The sequence below is a fragment of the Triticum urartu genome, chromosome 3, assembly GCF_003073215.2.
Source record: "Triticum urartu cultivar G1812 chromosome 3, Tu2.1, whole genome shotgun sequence".
Lineage (NCBI taxonomy): Eukaryota > Viridiplantae > Streptophyta > Magnoliopsida > Poales > Poaceae > Triticum > Triticum urartu.
The window spans coordinates 732,195,329-732,211,804 of record NC_053024.1 but is presented as its reverse complement, the minus strand read 5'-3'; the positions used below and the strand labels follow the sequence as shown (position 1 = coordinate 732,211,804).

The 16,476-nt window shown below is 48.1% G+C and overlaps 2 protein-coding genes across 2 annotated transcripts; both read left to right on the top strand.

Annotated features, from left to right (window-relative positions):
* Positions 1 to 1,128: 1,128 nt before the first annotated feature.
* Positions 1,129 to 2,466, top strand: LOC125549503. The gene is made up of 2 exons (XM_048712911.1): positions 1,129 to 1,467; positions 1,551 to 2,466. The coding sequence occupies exons 1-2, from the start codon at positions 1,212 to 1,214 to the stop codon at positions 2,270 to 2,272; spliced, it is 978 nt and encodes a 325-aa protein (XP_048568868.1). The 5' UTR covers positions 1,129 to 1,211; the 3' UTR covers positions 2,273 to 2,466.
* A 2,807-nt stretch (positions 2,467 to 5,273) lies between these two features.
* On the top strand, positions 5,274 to 6,672 carry LOC125549502. The gene is made up of 2 exons (XM_048712910.1): positions 5,274 to 5,630; positions 5,766 to 6,672. Exons 1-2 carry the CDS (start codon positions 5,342 to 5,344, stop codon positions 6,488 to 6,490), a joined length of 1,014 nt encoding a protein of 337 aa, XP_048568867.1. The 5' UTR covers positions 5,274 to 5,341; the 3' UTR covers positions 6,491 to 6,672.
* The last annotated feature ends 9,804 nt before the right edge of the window (positions 6,673 to 16,476 follow it).

Here is a 16,476-nt window from a genome sequence, read left to right as displayed (position 1 = left end):
AAATTTTGGCAAAAATGGAGTGTGAGCTCGAGATGAAGAGGAAGAAAATAGAGGAGAGGGGAAAGGGGAAGATCAGAGCGCTCGGGCTCGATGAAGGGGTTTATATAGGATGACCTTTAGTACCGGTTGGTTATACGAACCGGGACTACAGGTGCATCTTTAGTCCCGGTTCATATAACGAACCGGTACTAAAGGTTCTGGTGGGGCCTCAGCCTGACACAAGCCTGCCACCACCTCATTACTATCTGTTCATGGCATGAACCGGTACTAAAGGTTCGACACGAACCGGTACTAATGATCGCCACCCGCCTAGCCGTTGGAACCGACACTAATGGTCACATTAATGCCGGTTCAGCTACAAATGGGGACTAATGTGCTTCACATTAGGTCTTTTTTCTATTATCGTATATGCATCCGAGATAGCTAGTACATATAGGTTTTCCCTTTCGCCCGTGGCCCAAGTTGATTAAGACTCTTGGATTAGGAGTTTGGGAAAGGTGCATGATGTGTATACACTATACCTTTTGATCGATCATCCTAATCAGACTCTAGCAAGCTGGCCTCGATCCGATGGTCAACTGTCCAGGTTCCTGCTACCTTAAGAATTGCATCCAGATTCTGCTCTTCTGTTGTATGCATCCGCAATAGAAATTGCCAAGAAGTGGACCAGGATAAAGGTGGTGTTGTTCTCGGACGTGGCGTGTCATGTACTCAAAGCAAGACGTACTACCTAGCCCAAGCCCGCTGTGCATGGACACCACACACGGTGCTGTACATGCACGCATGCCGCCCGCTTTACGTACCCGTGCCGGCCGGTCAGGATCTGTCGCCGTCGTCCCCAACACAGACGCCCTGCAGCCACATACAGGGGGGCGGGTACAATGGAAACGGTGCCTCAAGCACATGATATCATTTTGTTCCCTGCATACATGCATGCAAGGCGGCGTGGAGCGGCGCGCCGGAGCCTATAAGCAGCTTCCTTCCTCACCACGCCCGCCGGCCGGCCGTCTCCTGCGCAGCCGGTACTGCACGACGCACTCTCGCTTCACCGCCACTCCTCCGCAACACCATCGACCCCCCTCCCCTATAAAACCCCATGAATGCAACACATCCAGCAATCTCATCAACACACAGGGCTAGCATAGCTAGCTATAGCAGCCACGCACGCACACACTTAGTCGGCTAGCTCTGTTTGCGCACGTGGTAGCGCGATGGCGAGGGCACTGACCATGGGTGTGGTCGCCGTGCTGGTGTTCCTGTGCGCCACCGCCGTGCCGGCCGCCGCCCAGGGGAAGAAGGGGCTGCCCAAGAACTCCCGCGTGATCCACCCGAAGCAGTTCGGGAGGAGGGAACAGGTGCTCTCCTGCGACGACACCACCGACGGCAACAGCCCCTGCGTCGCCACCTGCGACAGGCGCTGCCCCAACGAGTGCGTCGTCATGTGCCCAGGCTGCAAGACATACTGCAGTAAGCAAGCATATATCCACACTGGCTTCGCCGATATTAATTGATTGAGATGCTGATATTAATTATTTAACCTCCTTTACAAGTCTGCGACTTCTACCCCGGCGTGTCCTGCGGGGACCCGCGCTTCACGGGCGCCGACGGCAACAACTTCTACTTCCACGGCAAAAAGGACCAGAGCTTCTGTGTGGTCTCCGACGCCGATCTCCACATCAACGCCCACTTCATCGGCAAGCGCAACCCCGCCATGAGCCGCGACTTCACCTGGATCCAGGCCCTCGGCATCCGCTTCGCCGACCATCGCCTCTACATGGGCGCCCAGAAGACCGTCAAGTGGGACAGCAATGTCGACCGCCTCGAGCTGTCCTTCGATGACATGCCCATTGAAATCCCCACCGCCATCGACGCCAAGTGGCAGTCCACCACCGTGCCTGGGCTGACCATCACAAGGAATGCCGCGGCCAACGGCATCAGGGTCCAGCTCAAGGGAGTTTTCGACATCTTGGCCAACGTGGTGCCCATCACACAGAAGGACTCCCGCATCCACAACTACGGTGTGACTGAAGACGACAGCCTCGCTCACTTCGACATCGGGTTCAAGTTCCACGGCCTCACCGACGACGTCCACGGCGTGCTCGGCCAGACCTACCGCGCCGACTATGTGAACAAGCTCAGCGTGAGCGCCAACATGCCAATTATGGGCGGCACAGCTAGCTACGTCACCTCCGATATCTTCTCCACCGACTGCAAGGTCGCCCGTTTTGGCCGCGCTTCAGGAATCTCCATGGTCACTGGCATCGCCACTTAAGCACCATGCCCGACGGCTCAGCTCTAAGCTAGTGTCTTAACCCGACATCCTAGAGTTAGCCGACGAATAATTAACACCTATCTGCGACAACAGGCTGCTACCACCATGATACACACGATCATGTCATCTTAATACACACACAAGCATATGGTATGTTCAATTGATTTTCAAATGAAATAAAGGAGTTCACCCAAGACTATGGTGCATTTGAAATCCTCGTTATGTTTTATTTTTAACTTTCAACCTATTCATCAACTATCACGTGGTACAAAGAACACCAAAAGTAACAAAAATTACATCCAGGTCCGTAGACTATCTAGCGACGACAACAAGCATTGAAGTGAGCCAAATGCGTGCCACCATGAATAATCAACACCTATCTGCGACAGGCTGGTGCCACCATGATACACACGATCATGTCATCTTAATACCCACATAAGCATAGTTTGTTCAATTGATTATCAAATGAAATAAACGAGATTACTGAGGACTATGTTTCAATTGAAATACTTGCTACTTTGAATATTTTACAATATATAACAAGCCTCGAGGCATGACCCGAAACATAGTGAAAAAAGAAATGCAAAAGTACCGTTGAACAATTCACACCGTAGGAGGACAAAAGGTAGTCTTTCTGGAAAAAAACATGGACAATTTGTGATCAAATAAGAAGGGATGAATATTTCTTTTGGCAGTGATTGCTATAGAGAAAAAAGTTTGCATGCTGCAGTTGTGAGATCCACACCCCCTTATAATTACTAACACTAGCTGAATGCATGTGCATTGCCACAACTCGTTGTACGGTTAGATTTACGTCATCGTGTAAGAACATGCCATGTTTTGTAACGCATTTCTACTTGATGATCATTTGATTAAATTTCACCAATATCATTAGGGTGCAATCATAATCTGTCATCCTGATGTGATATTAAGATAAAACACTTTAATAAAAATCTGACAAAAGGAAAGGACGATAACCACAATAAGTTTTTTGGACAATGAAAATAATTACATTGGGATAACATTTGGGGCCTTCCAAAAACATGAGATATGCCCATGCGTGTAGGTGGAGGGAGTAGTTTGGTATGTGTATGTTGTTGTATCGAGCTTGTTTTTTCTTTGATATCGATTTGGTATGCGCCTGATCTAGTATGGAATGCTCAATTGTTTGGGAAAGCGTGGGGGAGGGCATACCATTTATTATTTGTGTTCATTTGGTAAATTTGTTCAATTGTTTTGGTGAATGCTGGGAGGACGTACCATTTATCATTTATGCTTCATTTGATAAGTGCTCTCGGTTGTTTGGAATGCTCAATTAGTTTGATAAGTGTGGATAAGACATACCATTTAATATTTATGCATATTTGATTAACGCATTTAGTTTTCTAAGTGAGGGGCAGGTGACGACATACCAAATAATGGATTACGTGTCTCTAGTTGATCCAGAAAAAGGATTGAAACTGTAAAATAACAGCCGTGTTATAGTTTTGGATGAAAAAAAGTCCATCCCAGATCCCGCAAAACGGTGTCTTCCCAAGAAAAGCTATGCAGCTCTCCCTAAAAATAGCATGCATACTCTACATATCCAGTTTTGGAGGCAATTTTTAAAGTGACCAGGAAACGAGAAAAGCGGTTGGCAGGAGGAAACTTTTAGCTCCGCGCCTTCAATCCTAACCACAGCCACCATGATTCTAGGTCGATTCCGGTCATTCCAACCGCCGCTGGCAAGAGAAATGAACAGGGCTGACCTAGTCGTCGTGCTTCTTGCTAGGCACCCAGTCCTCGGCGTCGGGAACGAGGGGCGGGCCGGGGTCAGGCTCCTCGATGCCGGCTCCGGAGAAGAAGTTGTTTCCCTGCTCGCTGACATAGCTGTTGCTGCTGTGGCTGGGAGTGCCGGCGTCACCATAGGCGTCCTCTTCCTCCTCAAGCCCCTCGAACTCCTCCCTTCTCCTGGACGCGACCGTGCTGCTCCTGCCTCTTGAGACGGCCACCACGTACCCCTCATCCAACTCCTCGACGATCTCATGGCCAGCGGCGAAGCCGCGGGCAGGCCAGCGGCATGGAGGAAGAGCGCGGGAAGGGCCTCGCTGGCGAGGGTTTCGCCGACGGCGGATGGGCCGGGGGCCGGGTCCATGGCCATGGAGGGGAGTGCGACTAGTGGGGGGGGGGGGGGGGGGGGGGGGGGGGGGGGGGGGGGGGGGGGGGGGGGGGGGGGGGGGGGGGGGGGGACCCAATTGCAATTTTGTTTTTTGTTTTGAGGGTGGTTTGTGCTATGACCCTGTTATATAAAGTTAACTACTTATGAGTTGGCTCCCCATTTGGCCTAAGACGGTTTTTACGAGATCAGTTCAGCCGAAGCACACATCATACCGTAAAAAATGTTTCGCTGTATTACCCTAAAACGATTTTGCAGTATGACCTTTTACGGGATCTGCTAGATAGAGATGTTCTAACATGGTAGGGGGCTGAATGATGCATCATCATTCACGAAGTCTCATTTAACACTAGAGATGTCGCGTGCAACAACAGAAGTGCCACATCAGGAGATGAAACCTGTAGATTAGTCGACGTTAGTGTGGACTCTTTGGCGCACATGTGGTCCCGGAGTCCTGTGCCGTCGCACGCACAAAAAGCTAGCTGCAGGCCGTCCAAGCACGCAGCACGCGTTTGAAGCGATTCCCAGCCGCTTTACGTACGTGTGCCTGTCAGGTCAGGATAGGTCGCTCCGTCCCAACGCAGGCAATCAGGCATCTGAGCATTTCTCGGATCGTATGCAGGATATCATTTTGTCCCATGCAGATGCTTCCTTTCAAGAGTCAACACGACGCACGCCGGCCGGGCGCCTCCTGCGCCTGCGCAGCCGGCGGTGGCATGCACGCACGCACCACGCTAGCTGTCGTCCCTTGGCCGCCACGTACTTCAACGACTCTCCCCTCCACTCTCTTCATGCACCGTTGCCCGCCCCGCCCTATAAATTTCCATGCCACACAACCATCAACCCCATCGCACCCAACCCAGACCTAGCTACCACACTTGATCCTCCACACTGCTAGCTGAACGAAGCTAGCAATGGCGAGGGCATCGTCGTCGCTGTCCATGGGTGTGGTCGCCGCGGCGGCAGTGCTGGTGGTCCTGTGCAACGCCGTGCCGGCCGCCGCTCAGGGGAAGAAGGGCCCTCCGCCTCCTAAGCTACCGTCCAACTTCAAGACGATCCACCCGGGACGGTTCGGGAAGAGGGACCAGGTGCTCACCTGCGACGACCAACAGGACAAGAAGAACCCCTGCGTCGCCACCTGCGACAAGGTCCGCTGCCCCCACGAGTGCATCGTCATGTGCCCAGGCTGCAAGACCTACTGCAGTAAGCCTACCTATACTAGCATATATACTAGTACATACTTCCAATATATCATTGTTAGTAGATCCTAGCTATATGCTGTGCCGATCCAGATCAACTAAGAATGAGGTGCCTAAAGTAATTGACATTGTTTTCAAGTGTGCGACTTCTACCCCGGGGTGTCCTGCGGTGACCCGCGCTTCACTGGCGCCGACGGCAACAACTTCTACTTCCATGGCAAGAAGGACCAGAGCTTCTGCGTCGTCTCCGACGCCGACCTCCACATCAATGCCCACTTCATCGGCAAGCGTAACCCCACCATGAGCCGCGACTTCACCTGGATCCAGGCCCTTGGCATCCGCTTCGCCGACCACCGCCTTTACATGGCCACCCAGAAGACCGTCGAGTGGGACAGCGACGTCGACCGCCTTGAGCTGACCTTTGACGGCATGCCCATCGACATCCCTACCGAGAACGATGCGGAGTGGCAGTCCACCATCGTGCCCACCTTGACCGTCACCAGGACCTCCGCGACCAACGGCGTCAGGGTCCAGCTCAAGGGGGTGTTTGATATCTTGGCCAATGTGGTGCCCATCACGGAGAAGGACTCCCGCATCCACAACTACGGTGTGACAGAGGAAGACAGCCTCGCACACTTCGACATTGGCTTCAAGTTCCACGCCCTCACCGACGATGTCCACGGAGTGCTCGGCCAGACCTACCGCACGGACTACGTCAACAAGCTCAGCGTGAGCGCTAACATGCCCATCATGGGCGGCGCCGCCAGCTACGTCTCCTCTGACCTCTTCTCCACCGACTGCAAGGTTGCCAGGTTCGGGCGTGACCATGGCGGGATCTCCATGGTCACCACCAAGGCCAATTAAACACCGTGCGTCGGGGGCGAACTCTCGAGTCATTTGAGACTAAGCCCAGGAATAAGCAAAGATGATTTATGATATACGGATGCCACCAAAGACACACATGATCATGTCACTCGGATACGCACATAAACATGATTGTGAAATTGATACTGCAAATGATGAAATGAAATAAATTTATTACCGAAGAATATGTAGCATTTGAAGTCTTTTATAAGTTGAATCTTTTTGTTACTCTGTACAATATATAATATGCAGCTCTGACTAATGACTAAAAACATAGTGAAAGGAAAATGTAGACGTACTTGTTGAACAACTTGACACCATTTCCTCAAACACACAAAAACAGCAATTAAACAACATTGGTAGAGAAAAAAATAGACACGTTGAAGAAAAGATAAGCCAATTCATGATAAACAAAATTGTTTTGCAGAATACGTTATGTGGCCCAAATGTGAAATCCACAAATCCATGTGACTAACACGTGTCACGTAGGCAGATGTTATATGTCGTTCAACAGATGGCATGTCCAGACCTCCGTGAACTCAGAGGTGGACGTACAAAAATGTTAAACCTAGGAGAATTTTTTTGTGGCCGAAAAGTTACAAACCTAATCCGCCACTAACCATCAATTACTACATTTCAGTTGTGGGCCCGGTAATTACCGAACCATAAGAACCACACGAATTTTCAATATAGAGGACGTGACACATTTGTTTTTTTTAACACAGTCAAAGACGCTTGCATACACGCTGATAGGAGTTAGGGTCCTACCCGGCCTAGGGCGTAGCTTGTAGGGGAAAGAGGGAGGAGGGCGAGGGCTGGAGCGCGGCGGCCGGCAGCGAGGCACCGCCCTTGCGGCAAGTGCGGCCGGCGGCGAGGCCCCGTCCTTGCGGCAAGTGCGGCGGTGGCAGAGACAGGAGGCGGCTAGGGTTTAAGGGTTCCGGCTCCTCTGGGAGCCGGGCAATAGAATTGTCTTATTGCTTAAATCTGAAAATAGTCTTACAACTTTATATAACCATGACTTGAAATAAAACTAAGATAACTTGTGGGCTAAGCTTGCCCGGTGGGCCTCCTACGGGCATAAGTCTTCCTGGTCATAACATCTCTCCCCGCCTGCGCAAACAGCTCGTCCTCGAGCTAGAAGTCTGGGTAGTGTTGGCGGAACTCCTCGTGCCGCTCCCAAGTAGCGTCCTCCGCTGAAAGTCCAGCCCACTGAATCAACACGTACCAGGAGCCACGACGTAGCTGGGCCTTCAATGCCTTTTCCGGTTCAGGAAGAAGCCGCCCGTCGGCAGTTGGTGGCAGCGCAGGAGGAACCGCGGGTGGCTCTCCACGGAAAGGTTTGAGCAGCCCCACATGGAAGACATCGTGGATGCGCGCACCTGCCGGAAGCTGAAGGCGGTAAGCCACCTTCCCGATGCGCTCCAGGACAGCAAAAGGCCCGGAATAGCGAGGCCCCAACTTCCGCTTCGCGCGTGGGTCCAGTGACTACGTAGAGCGATGAAGAAGACGCAGCCACACCCAGCCGCCCACCGCGAACTCCGCCTCGCGATGGTTGCCATCATAGTAGTGTTTGGCCAACTGCTGGGCCTGAAGGAGGCATTGCCGGACTTCTGCCAGCATCTCGTCATGGTTCCGCAGAAGAGCACCGGCCGCCTCGGTCCGCGCCATGGCCGAATCAACAGGGAGGATTGGCGGTGGCGGTCGGCCGTAAACCACCTCAAAAGGCGTGGCACGGAGGGCGGAGTGATAAGAGGTGTTGCAGGAGTACTTCGTCCACGAGAGCCAGTCCACCCATGCGCGAGGGCGATCACCTGTGACACAACGTAAATACATGGCAATCACCTTGTTAACGACCTCGGACTGGCCGTCCGTCTGAGGATGGAAGGCCGTGCTCAGGCGGAGCTTAACACCCACTAGCCGGAAGAGGTCGCGCCACACGTGCCCCGTGAACACGGGGTCCCGATCACTGACGATCTAAGAGGGAAACCCGTGGAGACGGACAATACCGTCGAAGAAGGGCCGAGCGACGGACGCCGCCGTGTAGGCATGACTGAGCGCGATGAAGTGAGCATACTTGGAGAAGCAATTGACCACCGTGAGGATGACAGACTTTGCCGCCCACCTTGGGAAGGCCCTCGATGAAGTCCATGGAAATGTTTGCCCAGACCTGAGACGGCACCTCCAAAGGCTGGAGCAAACCAGCCGGCCTCAGAGTCTCCGTCTTGTAACGTTGGCACGTCACACAAGACCGCACCCAGTCACGGACCAGGGCACTGAAGGAAATATGCCCTAGAGGCAATAATAAAGTTATTTATTTCCTTATATCATGATAAATGTTTATTATTCATGCTAGAATTGTATTAACCGGAAACATGATACATGTGTGAATACATAGACAAACAGAGTGTCACTAGTATGCCTCTACTTGACTAGCTCTTTTATCAAAGATGGTTATGTTTCCTAGCCATAGACATGAGTTGGCATTTGATTAACGGGATCACATCATTAGGAGAATGATATGATTGATTTGACCCATTTCGTTAGCTTAGCACTTGATCGTTTAGTATGTTGTTATTGCTTTCTTCATGACTTATACATGTTCCTATGACTATGAGATTATGCAACTCCAGTTTACCGGAGGAACACTTTGTGTGCTACCAAACATCATAACGTAACTGGGTGATTATAAAGGTGCTCTACAGGTGTCTCCGAAGGTACTTGTTGAGTTGGCATATTTTGAGATTAGGATTTGTCACTCCGATTATCGGAGAGGTATCTCTGGGCCCACTCGGTAATGCACATCACTATAAGCCTTGCAAGCAATGTAACTAATGAGTTAGTTGCGGGATGATGTATTACGGAACGAGTAAAGACACTTGCCAGTAATGAGATTGAACTAGGTATTGAGATTAGGGATGGCAATGGGGATAATGCCCTATGGGGATACCTAGAACATCCCCATCCCCATCTATTTCCTATCATCCCATCCCCATCCCCGTTTACATGACTGGGGATGAAATTTCCCCATACCCATGCCGCACCGGGGAACGGGGCCCCATTAGGGTCCCCATCCCCATAAACAAATACTCATATACATAATATGACACCCTATAATCAACATACATACATGGTGCTGTCCTTGTCCTGCTAATGCCTATCTAGGTTGTATTGACTTCTTCGTCATGGTGGCAGCTGAGGTGATGATGTGAGATAGGTTTAAGGTTTTTTTAGAGCTTTTTTGTTTTCGCAAGTTTGCTTGTGAATATTTGAAGGTTGACCGTAGTATCACAGTTACTAACCGGGTCCCCGATGGCTATTGGGTCTGGGGAATAGGATATCGTCCCGATACCCGTTGTACCCTATGGGGAATAAAATAGTTTGGTAAATATCCCCATGGGGATGTTTTTCGCCCATCCCCACCCCCTAATAGATGAAATCCCCACGGGTTTGGCGGGTATGGGGCCCCGTTGCCATCCCTAATTGAGATACCGACGATCGAATCTCGGACAAGTAACATACCGATGACAAAGGGAACAACGTATGTTGTTATGCGGTTTGACCGATAAAGATATTAATAGAATATATGGGAGCCAATATGAGCATCCAGGTTCCGCTATTGGTTATTGACCGGAGATGTGTCTTGGTCATGTCTACAAAGTTCTCAAACCCGTAGGGTCTGCACGCTTCAAGTTCGGTGACGATCGGTATTATGAGTTCTGTGTTTTGATGTACCGAAGGTAGTTCGGAGTCCCGGATGTGATCACTGACATGACAAGGAGTCTCGAAATGGTCAAGACGTAAAGATCGATATATTGGACGACTATGTTCGGACACCGGAAAGGTTCCGGAAGGTTTCGGACATATATCGGAGTACCGGGGGTTACCGGAACAACCCCCCCCCCCCCCCGGCGGGGGCTTAATGGGCCTACATGGGCCTTAGTGGAAATAGAGGGCAGCAAGGGGAGTGTGGGGTGCGCCCCCCAAGGCCCAAACCGAATTGGTTTAGGGCAAGGTGGGCCGGCCCCCTCTTTCCTTCTCCTCCTCTCCCTTTCCTTCCCCCTCTCCTACTCCTACTAGGAATAGGAGTCCTACTCCTAGTGGGAGTAGGACTCCCCCTTGGCACGCCTCTCCCTGGCCGGCCGCCTCCTCCCCCTTGATCCTTTATATACGAGGGAAGGGGGCACCCCATAGACACAACAATTGATCATTGATCTATTAGCCGTGTGCGGTGCCTCCCTCCACTATAATCCACCTCGATCATATCGTAGCGGTGCTTAGGCGAAGCCCTGCGTCGGTAGCATCATCATCACCGTCACCACGCCGTCGTGCTGACGAAACTCTCCTGTGAAGCTTTGCTGGATCGGAGCTCGCGGGACGTCATCGAGTTGAACGTGTGCAGAACTCGAAGGTGCCGTGCGTTCGGTACTTGGATCGGTCAGATCGTGAAGACGTACGACTACATCAACTGCGTTGTGCTAATGCTTCCGTTGTCAGTCTACGAGGGTACGTGGACACACTCTCCACTCTCGTTACTATACATCACCATGATCCTATGTGTGCGTAGGAAAATTTTGAAATTACTACGTTCCCCAACAGTGGCATCCGAGCCAGGTTATTGCGTAGATATTATATGCACGAGTAGAACACAAGTGAGTTGTGGGCGATACAGGTCATACTGATTACCAGCATGTCATACTTTGGTTCGGCGGTATTGCTGGATGAAGCAGCCCAGACCGACATTACGCGTACGCTTACACGAGACTGGTTCTACCGACGTGCTTTGCACACAGGTGGCTGGCGGGTGTCAGTTTCTCCAACTTTAGTTGAACCGAGTGTGGCTACGCCCGGTCCTTGAGAAGGTTAAAACAACACTAACTTGACGAACTATCGTTGTGGTTTTGATGCGTAGGTAAAAACGGTTCTTGCTAAGCCCGTAGCAGCCACGTAAAACTTGCAACAACAAAGTAGAGGACGTCTAACTAGTTTTTGCAGGGCATGTTGTTATGTGATATGGTCAAGACATGATGCTACATTTTGTTGTATGAGATGGTCGTGTTTTGTAACCGAGTTATCGGCAACTGGCAGGAGCCATATGGTTGTTGCTTTATTGTATGCAATGCAATCGCCCTGTAATTGCTTTACTTTATCACTAAGCAGTAGCGATAGTCGTAGAAGCAATAGTTTGCGAGACGACAACGATGCTATGATGGAGATCAAGGTGTCGTGCCGGTGACAATGGTGATCATGACGGTGCTTCAAAGATGGAGATCACAAAGTGTTCTCCCTGAGTATGCACCGCTGCCAAAGTTCGTCGTGCCGAGACACCACATGATGATCGGGTGTGATAATCTCTACGTTCATCTACAACGGGTGCAAGCCAGTTTTGCACACGCAAAATACTCGGATTAAACTTGACGAGCCTAGCATATGCAAATATGGCCTCGAAACACTGAGACCGAAAGGTCGAGCGTGAATCATTTAGTAGATATGATCAACATAGTGATGTTCACCATTGAAAACTACTCCATTTCACGTGATGATCGGTTATGGTTTAGTTGATATGGATCACGTGATCACTTAGATGATTAGAGGGATGTCTATCTAAGTGGGGGTTCTTAAGTAATATGATTAATTAAACTTAAATTTATCATGAACTTAGTACCTGATAGTATTTTGCTTGTCTATGTTAATTGTAGATAGATGGCCCGTGCTGTTGTTCCGTTGAATTTTAATGCGTTCCTTGAGAAAGCAAAGTTGAAAGATGATGGTAGCAATTATACGAACTAGGTTCGTAACTTGAGGATTATCCTCATTGCTGTACAGAAGAATTACGTCCTGGCAGCACCGCTAGGTGTACCACCCGCGCCGGCAACTGCAGACATTGTGAATGCCTGGCAGTCGCGTGTTGATGACTACTCGATAGTTCAGTGTGCCATGCTTTACGGCTTAGAACCGGGACTTCAACGACGTTTTGAACTTCATGGAGCATATGAGATGTTCCAAGAGTTGAAGTTAATATTTCAAGCAAATGCCTGGATTGAGAGATATGAAGTCTCCAATAAATTCTACAACTGCAAGATGGAGGAGAATAGTTTTGTCAGTGAGCATATACTCAGAATGTCTGGGTACTGCAATCACTTGATTCAACTGGGAGTTAATCTTCCGGATGATAGTGTTATTGACAGAATTCTCCAATCACTGCCACCAAGCTACAAGAGCTTCATGATGAATTATAATATGCAAGGGATGGATAAGATAATTTCCGAGCTCTTCGCAATGCTAAAGGCTGCGGAGGTAGAAATCAAAAAGGAGCATCAAGTGTTGATGGTTAAACAAAACCACCAGTTTCAAGAAAAAGGGTAAAGGGAAGAAGAAGGGGAACTACAAGAAGAACAGCAAGCAAGTTGCTGCTCAAGAGAAGAAACCCAAATCTGGACCTAAACCTGAGACAGAGTGCTTCTACTGCAAAGAGACTGGTCACTGGAAGCGGAACTGCCCCAAGTATTTGGCGGATAACAAGGATGACAAGGTGAACAAAGGTATATGTGATATACATGTTATTGATGTGTACCTTACCAAAGCTCGCAGTAGCACCTGGGTATTTGATACTGGTTTTGTTGCTAATATTTGCAACTCGAAACAGGGACTATAGATTAAGCGAAGACTGGCTAAGGACGAGGTGACGATGCACGTCGGAAATGGTTCCAAAGTCGATGTGATCGCCGTCGGCACGCTACCTCTACATCTACCTTCGGGATTAGTTTTAGACCTAACTAATTGTTATTTGGTGCAAGCGTTAAGCATGAAAATTTATATCTGGATCTTGTTTGATGCCAGATGGTTATTCATTTAAATCTGAGAATAATGGTTGTTCTATTTATATGAGTAATATCTTTTATGGTCATGCACCCTTTAAGAGTGGTCTATTTTTGTTGAATCTCGATAGTAGTGATACACATATTCAAAATGTTGAAGCCAAAAGATGCAGAGTTGATAATGGTAGTGCAACTTATTTGTGGCACTGCCATTTGGGTCATATTGGTATAAAGCGCATGAAGAAACTCCATACTGATAGACTTTTGGAATCACATGATTATGAATCACTTGGTACTTGCGAACCATGTCTTATGGGCAAGATGACTAAAACGCTGTTCTCCGGAACTATGAAGCGAGCAACAGATTTGTTGAAAATCATACATACTGATGTATGTGGTCCGATGAATATTGAGGCTCGCGGGGGGTATCGTTATTTTCTCACCTTTACAGATGATTTGAGAAGATATGGGTATATCTACTTAATGAAACATAAGTCTGAAACATTTGAAAAGTTCAAAGAATTTCAAAGTGAAGTGGAAAATCATCGTAACAAGAAAATAAAAGTTTCTACGATCTGATCGTGGAGGAGAATATCTGAGTTATGAGTTTGGTCTACATTTGAAACAATGCGGAATAGTTTCGCAACTCACGCCACCCGGAACACCACAGTGTAATGGTGTGTCCGAATGTCGTAATCGTACTTTACTAGATATGGTGCGATCTATGATGTCTCTTACTGATTTACCGCTGTCGTTTTTGGGTTATGCTTTAGAGACGGCTGCATTCACGTTAAATAGGGCACCATCAAAATCCGTTGAGACAACACCTTATGAACTATGGTTTGGCAAGAAACCAAAGTTGTCGTTTCTTAAAGTTTGGGGCTGCGATGCTTATGTGAAAAAGCTTCAACCTGATAAGCTCGAACGCAAATCGGAGAAATGTATCTTCATAGGATACCCAAAAGAGACAGTTGGGTACACCTTCTATCACAGATCCGAAGGCAAGACTTTTGTTGCTAAGAATGGATTCTTTCTAGAGAAGGAGTTTCTCTCGAAAGAAGTGAGTGGGAGGAAAGTAGACCTTGATGAGGTAATTGTACCTGCTCCCTCATTGGAGAGTAGTTCATCACAAAAACCGGTTTTTGTGACACCTACACCAATTAGTGAGGAAGCTAATGATAATGATCATGAAACTTCATATCAAGTTACTACCAAACCTCATAGGTCAACCAGAGTAAGATCCACACCAGAGTGGTACGGTAATCCTATTCTGGAGGTCATGTTACTAGACCATGACGAACCTACGAACTATGAGGAAGTGATGATGACCCCAGATTCCGCGAAATGGCTTGAGGCCATGAAATCTGAGATGGGATCCATGTATGAGAACAAAGTGTGGACTTTGGTTGACTTTCCCGATGATCGGCAAGCCATAGAGAATAAATGGATTTTCAAGAAGACAGACGTTGATGGCAATCTTACTGTCTACAAAGCTCGACTTTTTGCAAAAGGTTTTCGACAAGCTCAAGGAGTTGACTATGATGAGACCTTCTCACCCGTAGCGATGCTTAAGTCTGTCCAAATCATGTTAGCTATTGCCGCATTTTATAATTATGAAATTTGGCAAATGGGTGTAAAGACTGCATTCCTGAAATTTTATAATTATGAAATTTTATAATTATGAAAGATGTTCTCTATGCTTCAGCCATAGGCTCTATCATTTCTGCAATGTTGTGTACCAAGCCTGATGTGTGCCTTGCTATTAGTTTAGCAGGGAGGTACCAAAGTAATCTAGGAGTGGATCACTGGACAGCGGTCAAGAACATCCTGAAATACCTGAAAAGGACTAAGGATATGTTTCTCATTTATGGAGGTGACAAAGAGCTCATTGTAAATGGTTGCGTTGATGCAAGCTTTGACACTGATTCGGACGATTGTAAATCACAAAACGGATACGTGTTTATATTAAACGGTGGAGCTGTCAGTTGGAGCAGTTCTAAATAGAGTGTCGTGGCGGGATCTACATGTGAAGCGGAGTACATTGCGGCTTCGGAAGCAGCGAATGAAGGAGTCTGGATGAATGAGTTCATATCCGATCTAGGTGTCATACCTAGTGCATCGGGTCCAATGAAAATCTTCTATGACAATGCTGGTGCATTTGCCTTGGCAAAGGAATCCAGATTTCACAAGAGAACCAAGCACATCAAGAGACGCTTCAACTCCATCCGGGGTCAAGTCCAGGTGGGAGACATAGAGATTTGCAAGATACATACGGATCTGAATGTTGCAGACCCGTTGACTAAGCCTGTTCCATGAGCAAAACATGATCAACACCAAGGCTCCATGGGTGTTAGAATCATTACTGTGTAATCTAGATTATTGACTCTAGTACAAGTGGGAGACTGTAGGAAATATGCCCTAGATGCAATAATAAATTTATTATTTATTTCCTTATATCATGATAAATGTTTATTATTCATGCTAGAATTGTATTAACCGAAAACATGATACATGTGTGAATACATAGACAAACAGAGTGTCACTAGTATGTCTCTACTCGACTAGCTCGTTTATCAAAGATGGTTATGTTTCCTAGCCATAGACATGAGTTGTTATTTGATTAACATGATCACATCATTAGGAGAATGAAATGATTGATTTGACCCATTCCATTAGCTTAGCACTAATATGTTGCTATTGCTTTCTTCATGACTTATACATGTTCCTATGACTATGAGATTATGCAACTCCCGTTTACCGGAGGAACACTTTGTGTGCTACCAAACGTCACAACGTAACTGGGTGATTATAAAGGTGCTCTACAGGTGTCTCCGAAGGTACTTGTTGAGTGGGCGTATTTCGAGATTAGGATTTGTCAGTCCAATTGTCGGAGAGGTATCTTTGGGCCCACTCGGTAATGCACATCACTATAAGCCTTGCAAGCATTGTAACTAATGAGTTAGTTGCGGGATGATGTATTACGGAACGAGTAAAGAGACTTGCCGGTAACGAGATTGAACTAGGTATTGAGATACCGACGATCGAATCTCGGGCAAGTAACATACCGATGACAAAGGGAACAACGTATGTTGTTATGCGGTTTGACCAATAAAGATCTTCGTAGAATATGTGGGAGCCAATATGAGCATCCAGGTTCAGCTATTGGTTATT

Coding starts and splice junctions, on each gene's coding strand:
- LOC125549503 (XM_048712911.1), top strand. CDS start 1,212: ATGGCGAGGGCACTGACCATGGGTGTGGTCGCCGTGCTGGTGTTCCTG. Junction 1,468..1,550: donor AGGCTGCAAGACATACTGCA/GTAAGCAAGCAT, acceptor CTCCTTTACAAG/TCTGCGACTTCTACCCCGGC.
- LOC125549502 (XM_048712910.1), top strand. CDS start 5,342: ATGGCGAGGGCATCGTCGTCGCTGTCCATGGGTGTGGTCGCCGCGGCG. Junction 5,631..5,765: donor AGGCTGCAAGACCTACTGCA/GTAAGCCTACCT, acceptor ATTGTTTTCAAG/TGTGCGACTTCTACCCCGGG.